Source organism: Cydia pomonella, unplaced genomic scaffold, assembly GCF_033807575.1.
Source record: "Cydia pomonella isolate Wapato2018A unplaced genomic scaffold, ilCydPomo1 PGA_scaffold_202, whole genome shotgun sequence".
In the NCBI taxonomy this organism is placed as follows: domain Eukaryota; kingdom Metazoa; phylum Arthropoda; class Insecta; order Lepidoptera; family Tortricidae; genus Cydia; species Cydia pomonella.
Genome location: NW_026907842.1, coordinates 321,475 through 340,126, shown reverse-complemented (window position 1 = coordinate 340,126; position 18,652 = coordinate 321,475). Strand labels below are relative to the sequence as shown.

The 18,652-nt window shown below is 36.3% G+C and overlaps 1 protein-coding gene across 1 annotated transcript; it reads left to right on the top strand.

Annotated features, from left to right (window-relative positions):
- The first annotated feature begins 1,045 nt into the window (after positions 1–1,045).
- Positions 1,046–18,540, top strand: LOC133533735 (1-acyl-sn-glycerol-3-phosphate acyltransferase gamma-like). The gene is made up of 8 exons (XM_061872768.1): positions 1,046–1,273; positions 1,981–2,199; positions 2,810–2,982; positions 3,514–3,675; positions 7,323–7,523; positions 10,028–10,165; positions 13,821–14,040; positions 16,758–18,540. Exons 2-8 carry the CDS (start codon positions 2,019–2,021, stop codon positions 16,832–16,834), a joined length of 1,152 nt encoding a protein of 383 aa, XP_061728752.1. The 5' UTR covers positions 1,046–1,273; positions 1,981–2,018; the 3' UTR covers positions 16,835–18,540.
- The last annotated feature ends 112 nt before the right edge of the window (positions 18,541–18,652 follow it).

The window sequence follows — 18,652 nt, the reverse complement described above, 5'->3', positions numbered from 1 at the left end:
TTTTAATACTTTTCCACACCCCATGGGCACGGAAATGTTGGAAACTATTTCCTCCTCCGACCACTGTGCTGGAATACCGCGAACCAAGCCCATACGGGTCACAGAAAACGACGGAATGTAAGCGGTAAGATTTTCTGATTCAAGACACGTATCAGTAACAAATAAGTTTGCGTCAACGTAATTTGAAAACGACATCGCTATACGTGTCCTACCAATGCGCTTAACACTTCCATTTATAATGTTTCTGAAGCCTTTTTTTAGTAAAAATTTCCCAAAGGACACCGGGTGCAGAGATGATTTTGCATCTGTTTGTTTCATTTGTACGTGCATCGTGAAGGGAGCAACATCGGAAGATGAAAATAAATTCCTGCCAACCTTGGTATTAGAAGAGTCATTTTTTGTATTTAAGTTATCCGAAGAGTTTTTGGTAACCTGAATGTTAGAGTTTGAAGGAGCTTGGGTTTCTTGTATGATGTTCTGACAATCGCACGAATAGTCCCCGCCATTATTTTTCCTTCTTTTTTTATTACATGTTTTGCATCTTTTGTGACTCTTATTTCTTTTCAATTCACTTCTGCTCCCCACAGAAGAGTCCGTGTCCATTGCTGAATCGATAATAACATTACTTCCGACCTGGAGGTTATCACCTCCAGGGTCGGGAGGATCGTCATCCCCCATTACATATATACGAAAAAACTTACCAACTACGACGAAATTACACTAATTATATATACAAATACAACAATATATACAAACTATGTGAAAAATTATATACAAATTACTGATTCCCTGATCTATAATATTAAAATGGAAATTAAATTTACAAGAAACCTAAAACTGGACCGCCGCGTTTCACGTTTCCCGCGCTTTTTTTCCCTCCCCCTTCTTCTATATCAAGCTGTTTTCATTTTTTTTTTTTTTTTTTTTTTTTTTTTTTTTTTTTTTTTTTTTTTTTTTTTTTTTCTCGCTACGATTAATCGAAATCGAAACATCCGAAACCATATCATCGGACAACCCTACTTTACTTCGTTTCGTCTGCATTGGTCTGCATGCCCTTCATGCTTGCTTTCATTGCTGTCTGTCCAGTTCCAGTTTGGTTCGGCCAAAGAGCATATAATCACTACGTTCTTCGGCCAGCCTGTCTCACTCGCTCGGGGCGGTCAGTCAATCGTTTGTCATGTGCTAATGGTGAATCTCATCTAAATTCCGCAGTTTATTTTAGTGATTCGTTTTAATCTGTTTGATGAAATTTACCTACTGCATTTGGTAATCGGTAAGTACAGGACAAAATACTGTAATCCTGTTAGGGGAACGTATATTGTATAATATTGTCGACAGTAATAAAATTCGCGACGATGTATTTTGAACCGGAGGTTTGCTAATTTATTGTTATTTAAAGGTGTTTCTACTACGTATTAATAACATCAATTAAAATATTAACTGCAAGTTATGTTACATATGTTCATGCTACACTATATGTACTACAGTGGTATATTTATATGCCGCTTCTATGAATGAATGCCTCTCTATTAACTTTGTTGCTGTAAGCGGATGGAAACTGATATAAATAGTCCACACGCCATGTGCCAGTGCTTCACCGTGTGAGGAAACACTGTCTACCTTTTCCGACTTAACTTGATGTTGATAAACACAAACACAACATGATAATCGGCAAGGGAAACTACGAAAACTTCAAGGTTTCTGATCAGACGCGTATTACAAAGTATATAATACGAACATATCGAATTTTATGTACGTATTTTTATACTTTGTGCCTTGTGAGTAAGGTTGCAGAAATAAATTTACCTAAGCAAACTCTTCAATACAAAGTCCAGTCCAGTAATTCACAATACCAAACCACTTTAGGTTTCATTGTGTTTCTTTGTGTATTTTGACCAGTTGTATTATTACTGATATCTACTGTCCATACTTTTCTTATACTATTTTTAATCTAATTTGGCTCTAATACTTTTTTTCCAGATTTAATGACTGCAATAAGTAGCTGACAAATTTGTAAAATGATAAGTTTAGATATAATTAAACAGTCAACCTTCATCCATGTCTGTTTCGCCATATCCTACTTTACATCAGGGTTGGCCCTCAGCATGGTGCAGGCAACCCTTTGGTTCAGCCTCAGACCATTCAACAAAAGGTTGTACAGAAAGATAAACTACTATCTGGCATACTCTTTAAACAGCCGTAAGTTAACCTTAAAACTTGGAGGATTTAACAACTGGAGATATAAGGCTCTGTAATTTTCTGAACAAGACAGTTTGCTGATTTATGCAAGGGAGGGGCATGTCAAATGTAAAAACATCAGTCCATACAATAAATCTGACCATGGGCCGAGGTTTTTGACAGAGGGGTAAGCTCTTAAAAGCAACTCTGGTTGTTAAATCCTCCAAGCCTTAAAACAAATTATAAATAAGTTTAATATATCTTTAAAATATTAAATTCAACATTTTTACACTGCATGAATACTTTGAATCATTTCAGTATGAAATGTACATAAATACAAGAACAATTGTCTGTCAAATTTGAATCAAAGATGTGAAAATAGAATTGATATGGTTTTGTTTTAAAATCAAACAAAGCAACTCTGTCCCGTTTAATATAGTTCGTGTCATTCACGACAACGCATGCCTTGACTCGTAATGTCATGTTATTAAAGGTTAGATTTGACCAATCTGTGCGTCATCATGCATGACATGAACTATAATGATTTAAATTTCATTGTAGGTAATTAGTACTAATATTAGCTTAAGAATGCCTTCATATATTTTTTTAAATATAAACATGTTTTTTTCAGAGTTGGTGTTCATGTCACAATGGTGGGCAAGAACAAAAATGTCTGTGTATATAAAAAAAGATGAATATGAGAAGTATTATGGCAAAGAACATGGTTACCTGTTTATGAACCATAGCTTCGAAATAGACTGGTTAATGGGTTGGCATTTCTGTGATGTGATACAAGTTTTAGGGGTAAGTTTAACTAATAATATTTTAAAGGGAAATACTGACCTCTTATATTGGGGATTGTTATTGACGGTCTGTCAAGTTAATTTTCCTTTACAGGGTGCCTTGGATAACCTTCTAACCATCGAGAGGGCACCTAGGACCAGTCCAGAAAATTTACTGGGTATTAAAAAAAAGAAAAGTTCAATTATCTTGTAAACTACGAAAATTTTACTAGACCTATAAGTCCGTTTTCTGGACCAGACTAAGGTGCTCTGTTGGTGGTTAGAAGGTTATCCGTTAATACCGGACACCCGGTATATGCAGTACCCTTTTGCCCTTAAATTTATGAGTTAAACCTTGGTGGCTAGGTCTGTGATTGATAAAGTCTAAAATGTATACATACTATTGGGTGGTGTTTATTTATATGTATTAGTTTATATGTATATTAACTTTATTGTGTATATTTTAAGGCACAAAATCTAATGCATGTCAATACTAAAACCTGGGGATAATTTACCATGAGTTAATTCTCTCTTATGAGCTAAAATCTTTCAGAATTGCAAAGCATATGCAAAGAAGTCCATTCAGTACATGCCGCCCATTGGATGGATGTGGAAGTTCTCAGAATTCGTATTTTTGGAGAGGTCCTTTGATAAAGATAAGGAGATTATTAAGAAGCAGATTAAAGAAATATGTGACTATCCGGATCCAGTATGGGTGAGTCAATTATTTATACTTTTAACAATAAAATTACTGATGATAACTCTTACTACTACTACTACGAACATACTTCAATTACTTCAAAGTTCGCAGTTTACAGACATTTTTGATTAGTTACTGATAGTGTGACCTGTATTTTGTTTTTTATCTTAATCTCGTCTATAGTGAATCTGATTATTTTTTTTATCACTGATCAGAATGTTACGTTTGTTAAATTCGCGGTAACGGCACCGCGTAAATTAAATTCCAATTTGAGAATATCTACCTTTTGGTAGCCCTGTGATCTTTACCCTAGATTTATAAAACTTAGCAAATCTCTGTTAAATTTTGTCCCTTTCTAACAAATACAAATTTCAAAATGACGGATAAGAACAAACTATTTTCAAGGGCATCACAGGCATTTATGAATAATATGTAGTTCAACTCCAATTATATTTTTGTCACTTTTAATCATGGGGTAGAATATGGGACTCTTGTCTACTATTTTACGTATTTTGAATTCATTTATTTAAATACATATATCATGTTTTTTGTGTCTTATTTACATACAATACTTGACCCTAATAATACATACTGACGTAATTAAATTTATACAAATTTAACCTACATAAGTGTTTCACGGTCAAGAAAAACGTAGGTAACTGTTTTTTGTCTTATTAACCCATATCCAATTTGCCTTGAATCATTTTGATTCGAGAATCTTCTCATCAGCATTACATGTTGCGTAATATTCACCTTACCTCATACCTGTGAGGCCTGTAGTGCGTTGACCCTAACGGCACGATCGCGCAAACCAGACGCGGATACACCAATGGCCCAACGCTTACCAGGAGACTCGTCTTAGAATACCAATCTTGCTAATGTTCTCCGTTTATGTATTGTATTTACGTATCTTCGGGTCAAGTTATATTTGTTATAGTAAACTGTATTATGAATAATGTAGTAGATAATGGTACAGACTACTACAAGTTCGCAGGTTATCGTAATCACAGCAATTGCGTGTAATATATTGTTATATAAAAGCTATTATCGGTCTGTCTGTGGCGACGGCGCAAACTTTGACCGCACATGTTGAGTTGCAAAGCGGTCGATGACTTGGGGTAGTATTTTATCTAGGGTTCGGGCGCCTAAGGAATGTGATAATCAATAATTAGTATAATTACTTAGTAACAAGTGCTAAAGTAACCCTATCCCTCTGTCAGCTTTGTCTTTTCACTTTTATACTTCAATCGAAACTCCTAACTTACGGACATAGGTACCTACCGTTGGTGCGCTTATCAAATCTTATGATGCATGATTATCTGATTATAATTGAAACACTAATTAAATGGATACCAGATGTCATTGCTAGATATCAAACAAAAATAAAGGCGGAGTTGCCGGCATAGCTTACAGAAAACATACAACAGGATATCAGAGAACAATCGTATTTTAATCTTTATTTATGAATAAGAAGTATGTTTTATCGCCGAGTACGAAAAACGAGCATAGTTTATGGTTGAGTAGGTTGTACAGAGAACATACAACGGGATATAAGAGTACAATCGTATTTTAATCTTAATTTATGAATAAGAAGTATTATGTACTATCGCCGAGTAAGAAAAACGAGTAAAGTTCATGGTTGAGTAGGTAGGTGGTAGGTATCTATTCATGTTTATGATATGTATATTACAAACTAGGGGCGTATTTACTATTTACCCTAGCTGAATTACACGATCAGTCGCGCGTGGCTATGGGGCGGCAGGGTAGTCAGCATCAATAATTAGTACAATTACTTAGTAAAAAATGCTAAAGTAACACTATACCTCTGTTAGCTTTTTCTTTTCACTTTTATACTTCAAAAGAAACTCCTAACTTACGGACATACCTTACCTACCGTTGGTGCGCTTATCAAATCTTATGTCATGGTTAGGCATCAAACAAAAACAGACGCGGAGTTGCCGGCATAGCTTACAGAAAACATACAACAGGATATAAGAGTACAATCGTATTTTAATCTTTATTTACGAATAAATAGTATGTATTATCGCCGAGTAAGATTAACGAGCAAAGTTCATGGTTGAGTAGGTAGGTATCTATTCATGTTTAAGATACGTATGCTACGATTTTTCCTTTAAACTGGGGGCGTAATTACCCTAGCTGAATTTCACGGTCAGTTTCGCGTGGCGCCCCAAATCTTAAAATAGGCTAGTCAGCTAGTGCTTTTAATCGGTGAGGGCAAACATATAAATAACACCTAAAGGTTCAAAATGTGAATAAAAGGATGTGTAATTAATTATACTTTCAAGTATGAGAATTACCAGTAATTTACTAATTTCTACATATATTTTTACCGGTTTGCATTCCTTAGTGCAAAATGATTTTCGAAATAAGTCAAAAATTAAACGTAAAAGTATTTAATATTTTATATAATTGATGTTAATATTCAGGATGTTTTTCTCTAGAAATACATGAAACTTTAATGGGCTATTGTTTTCTCGGTCTCTGAAAAGCGACCTTCGTCTTTGTTTCGCTTATTCGGTTGACCTTGTTCAATACAGGTAATAAATTATATGTGCAAAAATGGTTAACGATTATTCGATATAACGTAGCTATAGAACATATCATCAGCAGTGATTGAAGTTTTGGATGCAACACCGCGGTATATAAAATAGACATAGAAATATTGATACGCCTTTAAGACGAATGTGGAGGACCCACGCGAAACCCTCTTTTCATACAAACGTATAGTCTTCATTTACCTCTCTGGATATTAACATTATTGAAAATATTTTGACATAATTTGTTCAATAACAACCACAGCTATGCCCCTACGTTTGATTTTTAGGGTTCCGTACCACGTTCCAGCTGACATATATGTATAGGTTAGATGACAAATTTTTATTAATGGTATCAATATCAATCGATCAGAGCCCCTAGTGTAAATTTATTCTATAGCGGAACGTGACGTACGCGTTTGCGTCAAGTCTCATTTTGTATGGGATTTAGAAACAGCACGCCAAGCGGGACGTTTTGGAAACTCTAAATCCCATACAAAATGAGACTTAACGCAAACGTGTACGTCACTTTTCGATATCGAATAAATTTATCTAGGGGTACAGGTTTGTTTCTAGAACCAAATGTCTAGGGACCCATTGCATGAAAGCAATACAAAAGTCAGAAATCATAGTTAAAGTCCGACAGTCGTGCGACGTCACGATCACTGAGAGCCCATATTGAAGTATGGAAAACAAGAAAATTGCGATTTTGTCGGTGAAATATATATTGCGTTTATGTGTATATAATTGCTATGCAATCAGTTGCAGTTTTTTGGATAAAATGTAAGGAATCGAACTTTTTTCCCTTTTTATTAAATTTTGGAAGTTTCAGGCCCTGTATTTTTTATTATTTCCATATCTTATTTTAATATCTACATTATTGCCATAAATTGCTCATTTGCTATCTATTTTACTAGATTTTGTTATAAAATTCTACATGCGTCATCATCCCTATTACATTGTATTGTAGTAATTAATACTACAAGTAGGACTGTGGTCCTTATGAGGGGAGGGGTACATATGTCTCCCAATCATGTTGGTTAGCAATATTTTGATTTTAGCCCGGTGGTAGCATAATTTTAAACATCACTTTTTAATGGTTTCCAGCTATTGATGACTCCCGAAGGAACTCGTTTCACAAAGAAGAAACACGAGGCCTCCCTAAAGTTCGCCAAGGAGAAAAACCTGCCTCTCCTCAAACATCACCTGACGCCTCGGACGCGAGGGTTCACCACCAGCCTGCCGCACTTCAGGGGGAAGATTCCAGCTATTTACAACATTCAGCTGGCATTTGACAGAGATGCTAAGGTACTTACTATTTATTACATTTTATTTACTAAGTCTAAAAAGGTAGGTAAAATCTGCATAATATTTTTCAACTATTTATTTGCCCAAATCTGACATCTTTTATCTGTTCTATGCTTAAACTATAAGTACCTGTCAAAGTTTTGCACCGGGCACAATCAAAAAGGCAAGAATGACCGCTTCTCCATACATGCGTAGTTCTCATCTTCCTTTTTAGGGTTCAGTAGCCAAATGGCAAAAAACGGAACCCTTATAGATTCGTCATGTCCGTCTGTCTGTCCGATTATGTCACCGCCACTTTTTTCCGAAACTATAAGAGCTATACTTGGTCAAACTTGGTAAGTAGCTGTATTATACGAACCGCATTAGGATGTTTACACAAAAATAGAAAAAAAAACAATAAATTTTGGGGGTCCCCATACTTAGAACTGAAACTCAAAAAATCTTTTTTCATCAAACCCATACGTGTGGGGTATCTATGGATAGGTCTTTAAAAATGATATTGAGGTTTCTAATATCATTTTTTTCTAAGCTGAATAGTTTGCGCAAGAGACACTTCCAAACTGGTAAAATGTGTGCCCCCCCCCCCGTAACTTCTAAAATAACAGAATGAAAAATCAAAAAAAAAAAAATGATATACATTGCCATGCAAACTTCCACCGAAAATTGGTTTGAACGAGATCTAGTAAGTAGTTTTTTTTTAATACGTCATAAAATTTAAAAAATAATAATTTTTTCATCAAACTCATACGTGTGGGGTATCTATGGATAGGTCTTCAAAAATGATATTTAGATTCCTAATATCATTTTTTTCTAAACTGAATAGTTTGCGCGAGAGACACTTCCAAAGTGAAAAAATGTGTGTCCCCCCCCCCCCCCCTGTAACTTCAAAAATAACAGAATGATAAATCTAAAAAAAATATATGATATACATTACCATGCAAACTTCCACCGAAAATTGGTTTGAACGAGATCTAGTAAGTAGTTTTTTTGAATACGTCATAAATGGTACGGAACCCTTCATCGGCGAGTCCGACTCGCACTTGGCCGCTTTTTGGATATTAACATTACACATTTGGCACATATTCATATATTTTTAATTATTATAAGAGTTAAAAAGGACTATGAATGAATTTTGTGTTTCGCTCCGAAATCTTAGAATAGGTAATCAAAAGAAGTGAAACCAAGGGGCATAACCATGCTTAATATGCATTAAATTGTGTAAACGTCTTTTCCATAATGTAAATATCCAGGGAGGAAAATGGGGATTATGTTTGTATGGAGAAGTGGTCGTCCATTATCCTCTTAACGTAAATATGGCGCCGGCTACGTCATCCCATGCTAGGATTAAAGACGGTTCACAGCGGACGGACAAATCGCCCTTTTATGTACAATCTAAACTAGTATTTTGCACTTGTAAGTAATATCTTATAATTTAACATAATCTACTAAGTACTTATGTGTTTTTAATTTCTAAAAAAAACTTGAACTACAGCACGGCTAGCATAACAATTAGCAAGCCAATAAACACACTATGCGCATACAAAATCTTGGATTTTTAAACACGTGTCCGTAATAAATATACTCATAAATTAATATTAATACAGGTTAATGATAAGTACATAACTGGCTATAATTAAGCTCTTGCCGAGTTATTTGAAAACATCAAATCTCAGCATTAGCTGTTGGGAAACCTAACCCTCCTGCATGCAAAATTACATGCAGAGAGTATTAGGTCAAGTGACCATCGCTTAACTTATAAAAAAGCGGCCAAGTGCGAGTCGGACTCGCCCATGAAGGGTTCCGTACCATTTATAACGTATTATAAAAACTACTTACTAGATCTCATTCAAACCAATGTTCGGTGGAAGTTTGCATGGCAATGTATATCATATATTTTTTTTAGATTTTTCATTCTGTTATTTTAGAAGTTACAGGGGGGGGGGGGGGGGGGACATACATTTTTTTACTTTGGAAGTGTCTCTCGCCCAAACTATTCAGTTTAGAAAAAAATGATATTAGAAACCTCAATATCATTTTTAAAGACCTATCCATAGATACCCCACACGTATGGGTTTGATGAAAAAAGATTTTTTGAGTTTCAGTTCTAAGTATGGGGAACCCCCAAAATGTATTGTTTTTTTTTTTCTATTTTTGTGTAAAAATCTTAATGCGGTTCATAGAATACATCTACTTACCAAGTTTGAACAGTATAGCTCTTATAGTTTCGGAAAAAAGTGGCTGTGACATAATCGGACAGACAGACGGACATGACGAATCTATAAGGGTTCCGTTTTTTGCCAGTTGGCTACGGAACCCTAAAAACACCAATTAAACCTTAAATAATGTATCGAAATGATCGCGTGGTCTTTCTTCCGTATCGATTTCGATTCGATGCTTTTTAAATACCGATAAAGGTCGTTATCCTCGCTACGGGCCCTGCAGTGTTGGGTGTGTTCGTTTGTGTTCTATTTAGAATTTTAAAATAAATTGGAGTTTTTGTCTAGAACCCCCCGACCATAACGAGCCTGCTGTACGGCAAGCAAGTTCACGCCCACTTGTACATCGAGCGGATCCCCGTGGAAAACGTCCCCGAAGATGAGGCGGCGGCCTCGCAGTGGGTGCACGATTTATTCGTCGTCAAGGTAAGTTTTTAAATGCCATTAAATTGTTTATCGTATTTGTTAAAAGAAAATAGGTAATACCAATTGGCTTGATTAAACCTCGCCAAAGTTAAAGACAACATCAAAATAAGAGTCTTCGCGGTAATAATCTTAATTTTGTGCTATCTATACACGTGACATAATCGAATTAAACATTATAACCTGATATTTTTGCGCGGATGAACTGCGGTTTGTGTGACTAGGCTGCGATGTAGGTATGTACCCAATTGTAGTAGATAGTTATCGGTATAAGTGAAGAATACCTTCATAATTATTTCCCAAAATTGCGTTATCAATCACGACATAATCTCGTGAGACGTTTTGACTTTTAGCAACGGGATTAATTTTAATCGGAGATACTGCAACCATAAATTAGTAATCGATATTTAGATAACCTTTAAGAGTTTTCGCGTTGTTATAATTTGCCTACTTAATAAATATAAAATATATTATTCGTTAACATAACGATAGTTCAGGCAGTGCTAAAATTTTGTTTCTAATATGCGATCTCTATCACCGAATTAGGCCCTTTCTATACAGCGATTAATTGCAGCAATAGGTATAGTCGCGATGCGGGAGCAGTAGTAGTAATAATTATAGTTTATGTGCCTGCTACGTAATGATAGGCATTAAAATACGAGTGTAGGTTTATGAAACGAATGAAATGAGTTTTATCAAAGGATCACACGAGTATTTTATTGCCTAATTATATACAGTTACATACACTGCTTGGGGTCCCCGAGAAAATCACCAACCTCATTAAGGCTATCTACAAGAATTACTCTTGTAGAGTGACGCACAATGGCCTCGTCTCGGAGGATATTCCAGTGACTGCGGGTGTGCGACAAGGGTGTCTTCTTTCTCCTCTCCTCTTCCTTGTTGTTCTCGATGGCATCATGCATCACACGATCGACAATAAGCGCCGCGGCATAGAGTGGGGACTCTCCAACGTCTTAGAAGATCTGGACTATGCCGATGACCTATGCCTGCTGAGCCACACACGCGCTGATATGCAAGCCAAGCTGGACGACCTTCGAAGTGAGGCAATGAAGACGGGACTCTAAAGTTAACATCCGGAAGACCCAAGAGATGAGGTGCAGGGCGGCAAGTACCGCGCCGCTCCTTATTGGCACAGGCTGTGGAGCAAGACCACAAATTTACTTACCTCGGGAGCGTCGTGTCAGAAACTGGAGGGACCGAAGAAGACATCGCTTCGAGAATAGCCAAAGCAAGAGCAATCTTCGCACGGCTCCGACCCGTATGGCAATCAAGTAAACTAACTCGGAGAGTCAAGCTCAGAATATTCCGATCAAACGTAAAAACCGTATTGCTGTATGGATGCGAGACGTTGAAGGTTACAAAAGTCATCTCGCGCCAGCTACAAGTCTGTGTTAACCGCCGCATTCTCGGTGTATACTGGCCCGAGAAAATCTCTAATGCCAGCCTCTGGAGATGCTGCAATGAAACCCCGATCGACCAGCAGATCAAGCGCCGGAAATGGAGTTGGATTGGGCAAACACTCCGAAGGGATCCTAAACACATACCGAGGCAAGCCCTAGACTGGAATCCCCAAGGAAAAAGGAAACGTTGCCGTCCAAAGCAGACCTGGCGCCGGACTATAATTGCAGAGGCGAAGGCTATTGGGAAGACTTGGAGCGAACTCAAGCACGAAGCTCAAGACCGATCCAGATGGCGGCGCACTGTGGACGCCCTCGGTCCCATCTAGGGGACATAGGACAATAAGTCAAGACATACACTGCTTTATCTACATAAATATCATAAGCTTCAACAAAACATTTTATAAACTAATTAAAATTCAATTTGGAAGAAACTTGAGGGAATTAACTTAGCGCCCGATTTGATAGGTATATTTAGATATTGGTATGGAAACCAGATCAACAACGTGAGATGGGCAGGTACATTGTCTGAGACGTATAGGTTGCAATGTGGGGTGAGGCAGGGGGGGTTGAGCTCACCATCGCTTTTCAACCTATATATGAATGAGCTTATTGTTGCGCTCAGCAGCATGCATGCGGGCTGTCACATAGACGGGGTTAATATGAACAATGTGAGCTATGCCGACGACATGGTGCTGTTGAGTGCGTCAGTCTGCGGCATCAGAAGGTTGCTTAAAGTATGTGAGGATTACGCACACACGCACGGACTCAAGTATAATGTTGATAAAAGTCAGTATATGGTTTTTGGGGTCGAGTCTAAAATACCATCTGTAATACCACCTATCAAACTTAACACGGTTGCCCTGCAAAGGGTATACCAGTTCAAGTATCTAGGTCATATCGTTACTACCGACCTCAAGGACGATGCTGATATAGAACGGGAACGTAGGGCCTTATCGGTCAGAGCTAACATGATTGCACGCAGATTTGCTCGATGCTCAAAAGAAAGTAAGGTGACTTTATTCAGAGCTTTTTGCACAACATTCTACACTTGCAGTCTATGGAGAAGGTACACCTTGAGATCGTATAGGGCCCTACAAGTACAATATAATAACGCGTTCAGGGCACTGATGGGGCTGCCGCGATACTGCAGCGCATCTGGGATGTTTGCGGAGGCGCAGGTAGCGTGTTTTAAAGCTACCATGCGCTTGCGAGCCGCATCTCTGGTGCGACGCGTGCGCGCCAGCTCCAACAGCGTCCTGGCAATGATTGCGGACAAGTTTTGCCCGTACATGACATTTTGCTGTGGACTCCATGCGCCCAGCAGCGCTGTGGTTAACACATTGAGATAGGTGATAACTGTCAATGTGTTAAAAAACTTTAATTTTCTTTGTATAATTTTATTGTAGGTATTAATGCATGTGTACTCGTATTTGTAGTATAGTGTTTAAGTCTAGTGTTCCAAATTAATATATATGAGTCATTATGTTACTCGAAAAAAAAAAAAAAAAAAAAAAAAAAAAAAAAAAAAAAAAAAAAAAAAAAATCAAACTAAACGTCAAATAGCGGTAATGAGAACTTTTTCGTACATGTCACGCATCCGTTGTTTTTTTTTTAATTCAGAGACAAACTAGAGTTGGGGTCCGACTGCCATATCGTGCGATATCAAGTAATATGCAAGATTTGTCAACTTGTTTGCAACTGACACTTCATTTCGAATAAACTGTCGTCTCGACTGATATTAGAATAGAGGCCAAATCAAATTTCATTTTTTTTTCTCAGAGATGTTTTAAATTTGCATTTAATGGGGGTATTACTGCAATGTTCTGTCGTCAGAGTGTAGCACTAGCACCTATCGTAAACCATAGAGTAACTTATACATATCTATTGTGCCTTAAACTGTTTTTGCATAGATATAATATTCCTAAAGATGGCGTCTAAGCCAGCTGTCACCGTAACCTCACACAATAGCCACATTTTTATGTACGAATAACAATGAGTAACCAGACGTTGTGACCATAAAATATGCAAGTTAGTATAACGGGTTAGCACTAATTTAGTACCACCACGTTAACACGTTATTATATCGTGATATAGCAAAGCAAGTAGCGCCTGATGCAATAAATTATAAAGAAAATTAAAAGGTCAATCAGCGCGCGTTTGTATGCAAAAAATCGCAGTATGTATACGAGCCCTTAGCAAATACACATACACACACAATCTTGTTATCCTCTTTTCAGGACAAAATGGCGGAATCCTTCCACAACACGGGCGACTTCTTCCTAGAGTCGGGCGTAGAACGGATCGAGCCGTTCCAGCACCCTATCCGGATCTACTCGCTCATCAACACGCTCGGCTGGGCCGTGATCACGCTCACACCAATGATGTACTACCTCATGGGACTGTTACTTAGTGGGAGACTGTTGTACTTCTCCATTGGTGTCGCTATATTTTTTGGATGTAAGTATAATCAGATTCCGTCATTCCACTGCTGGACATAGGTCTCTCTCATGGCATCGCTCGATCTTCAGCTCACCTCCTCCGATCCCTGCCTGTTGCCACACGAATATCACCTCACTTAGTTACGTTACAGGGCGCCGTAATATGTAAGTATATTCTAAATTATAATCTATAGCACTAGGCGTGCTGCTAGCCTAGCTACGTAATTTTATGGTGCTGGGATTATATTTGCGCTGTTACTATGTCACGGATCTGTATATGCCACACAGTATAGGCAGCGCTGTTCCTTGAAGTATCCATTTATTCTGGAGATAAGTTCCGTCGAAATTGTATACCATAAGCACAAGACATACTTCTACATTGATTCAAGGACATATACAGATACTCGACCCGTTGGCGACCCTAATATACACCTACGTTTTACTAAACGACTGTTTAACTAATTTATCTTTTATTAGGGGATAATTATATAAATCGTGCTTTTTATTTGCTCACGTCCGACGTTAGCATAAAGCGCGGGAAACCTTTGTCTCATATTAGAAATATTATAGGTACTCGAAATACTGTCATTACACCTGTATCGTTATCGTTAATTATATCATTGAAAGGTACTCTGTGACCGCCTGATCGATAAAACTATTATTCTTTGTCATACTGTCTTCGCGCGCGCGAGCTTCATACGATAGTTATCTTATCTAAGTAATTCATATTTAATCTCTTACTGAACTGCAAATTAGTAGAAATGTTGTTTTTAAGAACTGTCGAGTATTTTCCACAAAACGTAAATCTAACAATATTATTTAACCTAGGTAGGTATTTAACATGTACCTAATCAAAATGATTGTTATAGTACTACCGTACATTATACCGCAGTTTACGATAAGACGGTGATTTTATTAAATTATCGATAGGCCGTCTCGTGAGTCACGTGTAGATATTAGCTTCCGCTAAATTAATATTATTAACTTAATTAGATTATTAGTAACTAAACATACCGCCTAAATAATGATAACATGATTTCAAAGTCTAATTTTCTATTCAATCGTGATATTGATATGTGCAGGTGTGTAATCTACCTGCACATATGATTATATCAATGATTTGTTTCGTATCTGTCTGGCTTTGATTATAGAAATAAGGCTGATGGTCGCAGAGTTCTTTTATGTACTGTGAGTAATTTAGTGTTATGCAACTAACGGTCAACTGTATAGGTCTGTGTATGATAAAAATCCTTACCGAATTTTTAATAATCTTTTTCCTTTTTTAGAACGTTTTTTCTGCCCCAGGTTTACAAGACGCCTGATTTATTTTATTTTATTATTATTAAGGTTTGCCAACAGGTGTAATAGTAATAGATATTAAAACTTATTGAACATATGACAGTAAAAACAAATTGCTCGAGTATTCACCCAATAACATGCAAACACAACATGCATATGAAAGTAATTGCTTACATAAATCTTAAACTAAGTAGTTTACAATCAGTTCTTGCTTCTATTATAAGCAGTAAATATAAGCACTTAAATTGCATTGAGTATTATATTAACAAATTGTATCAAGTTTTGTAAGATATATTTAGCAATTTTAAAAATAAGACCTATTGGAACTTACAAGGAAGGGTACCCAACTGTCCGACTCCGATTTGATTCATTTTGATATATGTTATAGAGTAGTCTAAAATAACGGACACATATTTTTTTTTAGCTGCCCAAACTCAACCTATTGGGAGAAATTGTCCTCCAAAGTACTAAAAAGTTACTAAATCTTCTAACTGCTATAGAAAGCGATGCTCAAGCATCTTGCTAGTTAATGGCTGGTTTGAGTATATGTTTGAAAGCAGCAAAAAATAATGAGCACGTGTTTTGTTATATCGACTAAAACTCATTTTTTCCTAAAAAAATCGACATTCGAAGTTTTATGATATCTTATCACTATAGTTACACATAAAGACGGGTGTTTTTTAGGAAAACTTGAGTTAAAGCAGATATAACAAAACACGTGTACATTATTTTTTCCTGCTCTCAAACATATACTCAAACAAGCCATTAACTAGCAAGTTGCTTGAGCATCACTTTCTATAGGAGTTAGAAGATTTAGTAACTTTTTAGTACTTTGGAGGACAATTTCTCCCAATAGGTTGAGTTTGGGCAGCTAAAAAAAAATACGTGTCCGTTATTTTAGACTACTCTCTATAACATATATCAAAATGAATCAAATCGGAGTCGGACAGTTGGGTACCCTTCCTTGTTAGTCAATTTGTTCAAGAATGTCCCTATAATATTTAATTATTTATTTAAAAAAAAGTAGATTTAATAGTAAAATTTATGAAAATAGTAGGCAACTACACTATTTTAAAAGTAACAATTGGCCTTGAGTTTTTGACCATTATACACATATAGGTATGATAGGTTAATTATATTCTGAACTCTAAAAATTTAGTTATTTTGGGCATACTCGCTTAATTATTTCTGTAAAAATTGCGTCATTCTTTAACGCACACATTTTATGGATGGTGGGTTAAAAGAAAGAAATTGGGTGGGTTAAGAGAGAAATTTGAGTTCACTTCTAAATTAATTTGTTTGATTATTTTTTGTTAAAAAAAGTGAAACGTAAAAATGCTACTTTATGAACGGATTGTGGTTAAAAGTAGGGTGGCTCTGGTTCTGCTAGGTCACTATAATTGCAGAAATATTAATGTATGTATTCTTTTGTTTCAGTTTACGTCATCTTGCAGAAGTCTATAGGCATGTCAAAAATTAGCCAAGGCTCATCTTATGGGACTGAAAAGAAATAAACGTTACATTATATTGTTACAGTATTCACAAGGAATATTATAGTTTATACTATAAAATCAAATAACGAAAATTCTTTATATATGTTTTATACAGTTAACAATCGGCCTTTTATAGGTGTGTTTAACTTGGTATTGTAGCTGTAAATGTTGCAATACAAAACACAACGGTATTCTATTCGTAGTTGTATTATATTTGGTGATATCGTAAGGGGCTTAACTGTTACATTTGATTGTTTCGACCAAGCATTTAATTTAATACTTGGGGAAATGGGAAATTTAAAAAAAGATACCTTTTAATTGACACGGTTTAGTTTTGGTTACATTCTACTTAGAATTCTAAGGAGTACCTTCTATAAATTCTAGTAACAGATGATTGTCCACAGACATATGTATACATGTATATGATATGTATGGTAAAAATAAATAACTAAACCAAAAAGAAAATATACTATGTAAAAGTGTGGACTCTTGTCTTGATTACACGTACCAAATACAGTGGTGAGAGAGTCCCTCGGCCGAGTGCTCGGTTCGTGTGTACTCGGCCTAGTACTCCAGTAAAATGACGAACGAGTCACTCGGACCTCGTTTTGTTTACTAGTCCGAGAGGCCGCCCCCGCACTCCTCTCAGCATGCTCTGTGCCGACTCGCTCGCCACTCGATAGGGATGGACACGACCACTTGTCAGTAGCAAGTGAGGTTGTTGTATTTTTTTTTCTTTTTGCTCATGAAAGTGAACCGACTCGTCAGGAAAAGCAAAATGCGTGTATATACCTGATTACGCTCCCTACTCTCTCGGCCGAGTACCAATTTGCTGTCTCTCTGTACTCGGTACGTGTGATCAAGGCATTCGAATACTTGGTGATATCATTTCTGAGCGGAATAGGGCTTAAAATGTTCTAAATCTGTTTTATAAAACGTGTTTTAAATTTCCCACCTAAGTTTTTTTATAGTCTATTTATTAAAAGCGAGTGATCCGAAACAGTGGATGCAATTAACTATTTCAATCTACTTATCGATTTGCTGAAAGCATTCCTTACATTACAAGTGAGGAATCACTTCTCGCACAGTGTTTTACTACCTATAGCACAAATTCCCGAGGTGGGATCTTTTTAGTTTGAAAACTTCACCCATTCTAGCTAAGCTGAATCTTAAAGACTGATACATATGTCCTTTCAGGGCAGGTTTTTTTGTAATACATCAATATAATTGCATCCACATAGTTTCGCGATGGGGGAATAATTATTCACGTAGTATTTTTATAGATTCATAGTACCCTTCGATTTTTTTTTAGAATAAGACTTGTGATGTTTGAAATTGTCCAACTGGAAATGACATTTTAACTCTTTATTTTGTTATTCAACGATTTTAGGAATATATCAGTGAGTTTGGTCAAATGCCAACAGTATTTTAGAAAGTTAAACAAACCAATTTTAAAGGTTTTGGAGTTAGGTATGCCATTTACTTTTTTCTGAAAATGGTTTACAAATCCGTGCGCAAATATTTTCTAATGTCTACCTAACGTTATTAAGTAAGATAGTTTTGGCATAAATAAAGCGAAAAATGTTGAAATAAAAATGTAGGTGCTTGTCTACCTATACCCTATTTTTGTAATCATGTCATTACCGTAAAAAGCACAAGATTTGTGATAGATTATTTGTATCATTATTGTGTTTATTTATTGTTTTTATTATATGGTTACAATCTTGGACTGTAGTTTTTTTAAATCCCATATACAATAAATCAAACATAATCCTTGTGTAAATTGAAAAAAAGTATCATAGAAGTTGTTTGCATATAAGAATGTTCTTGTTATGTGCG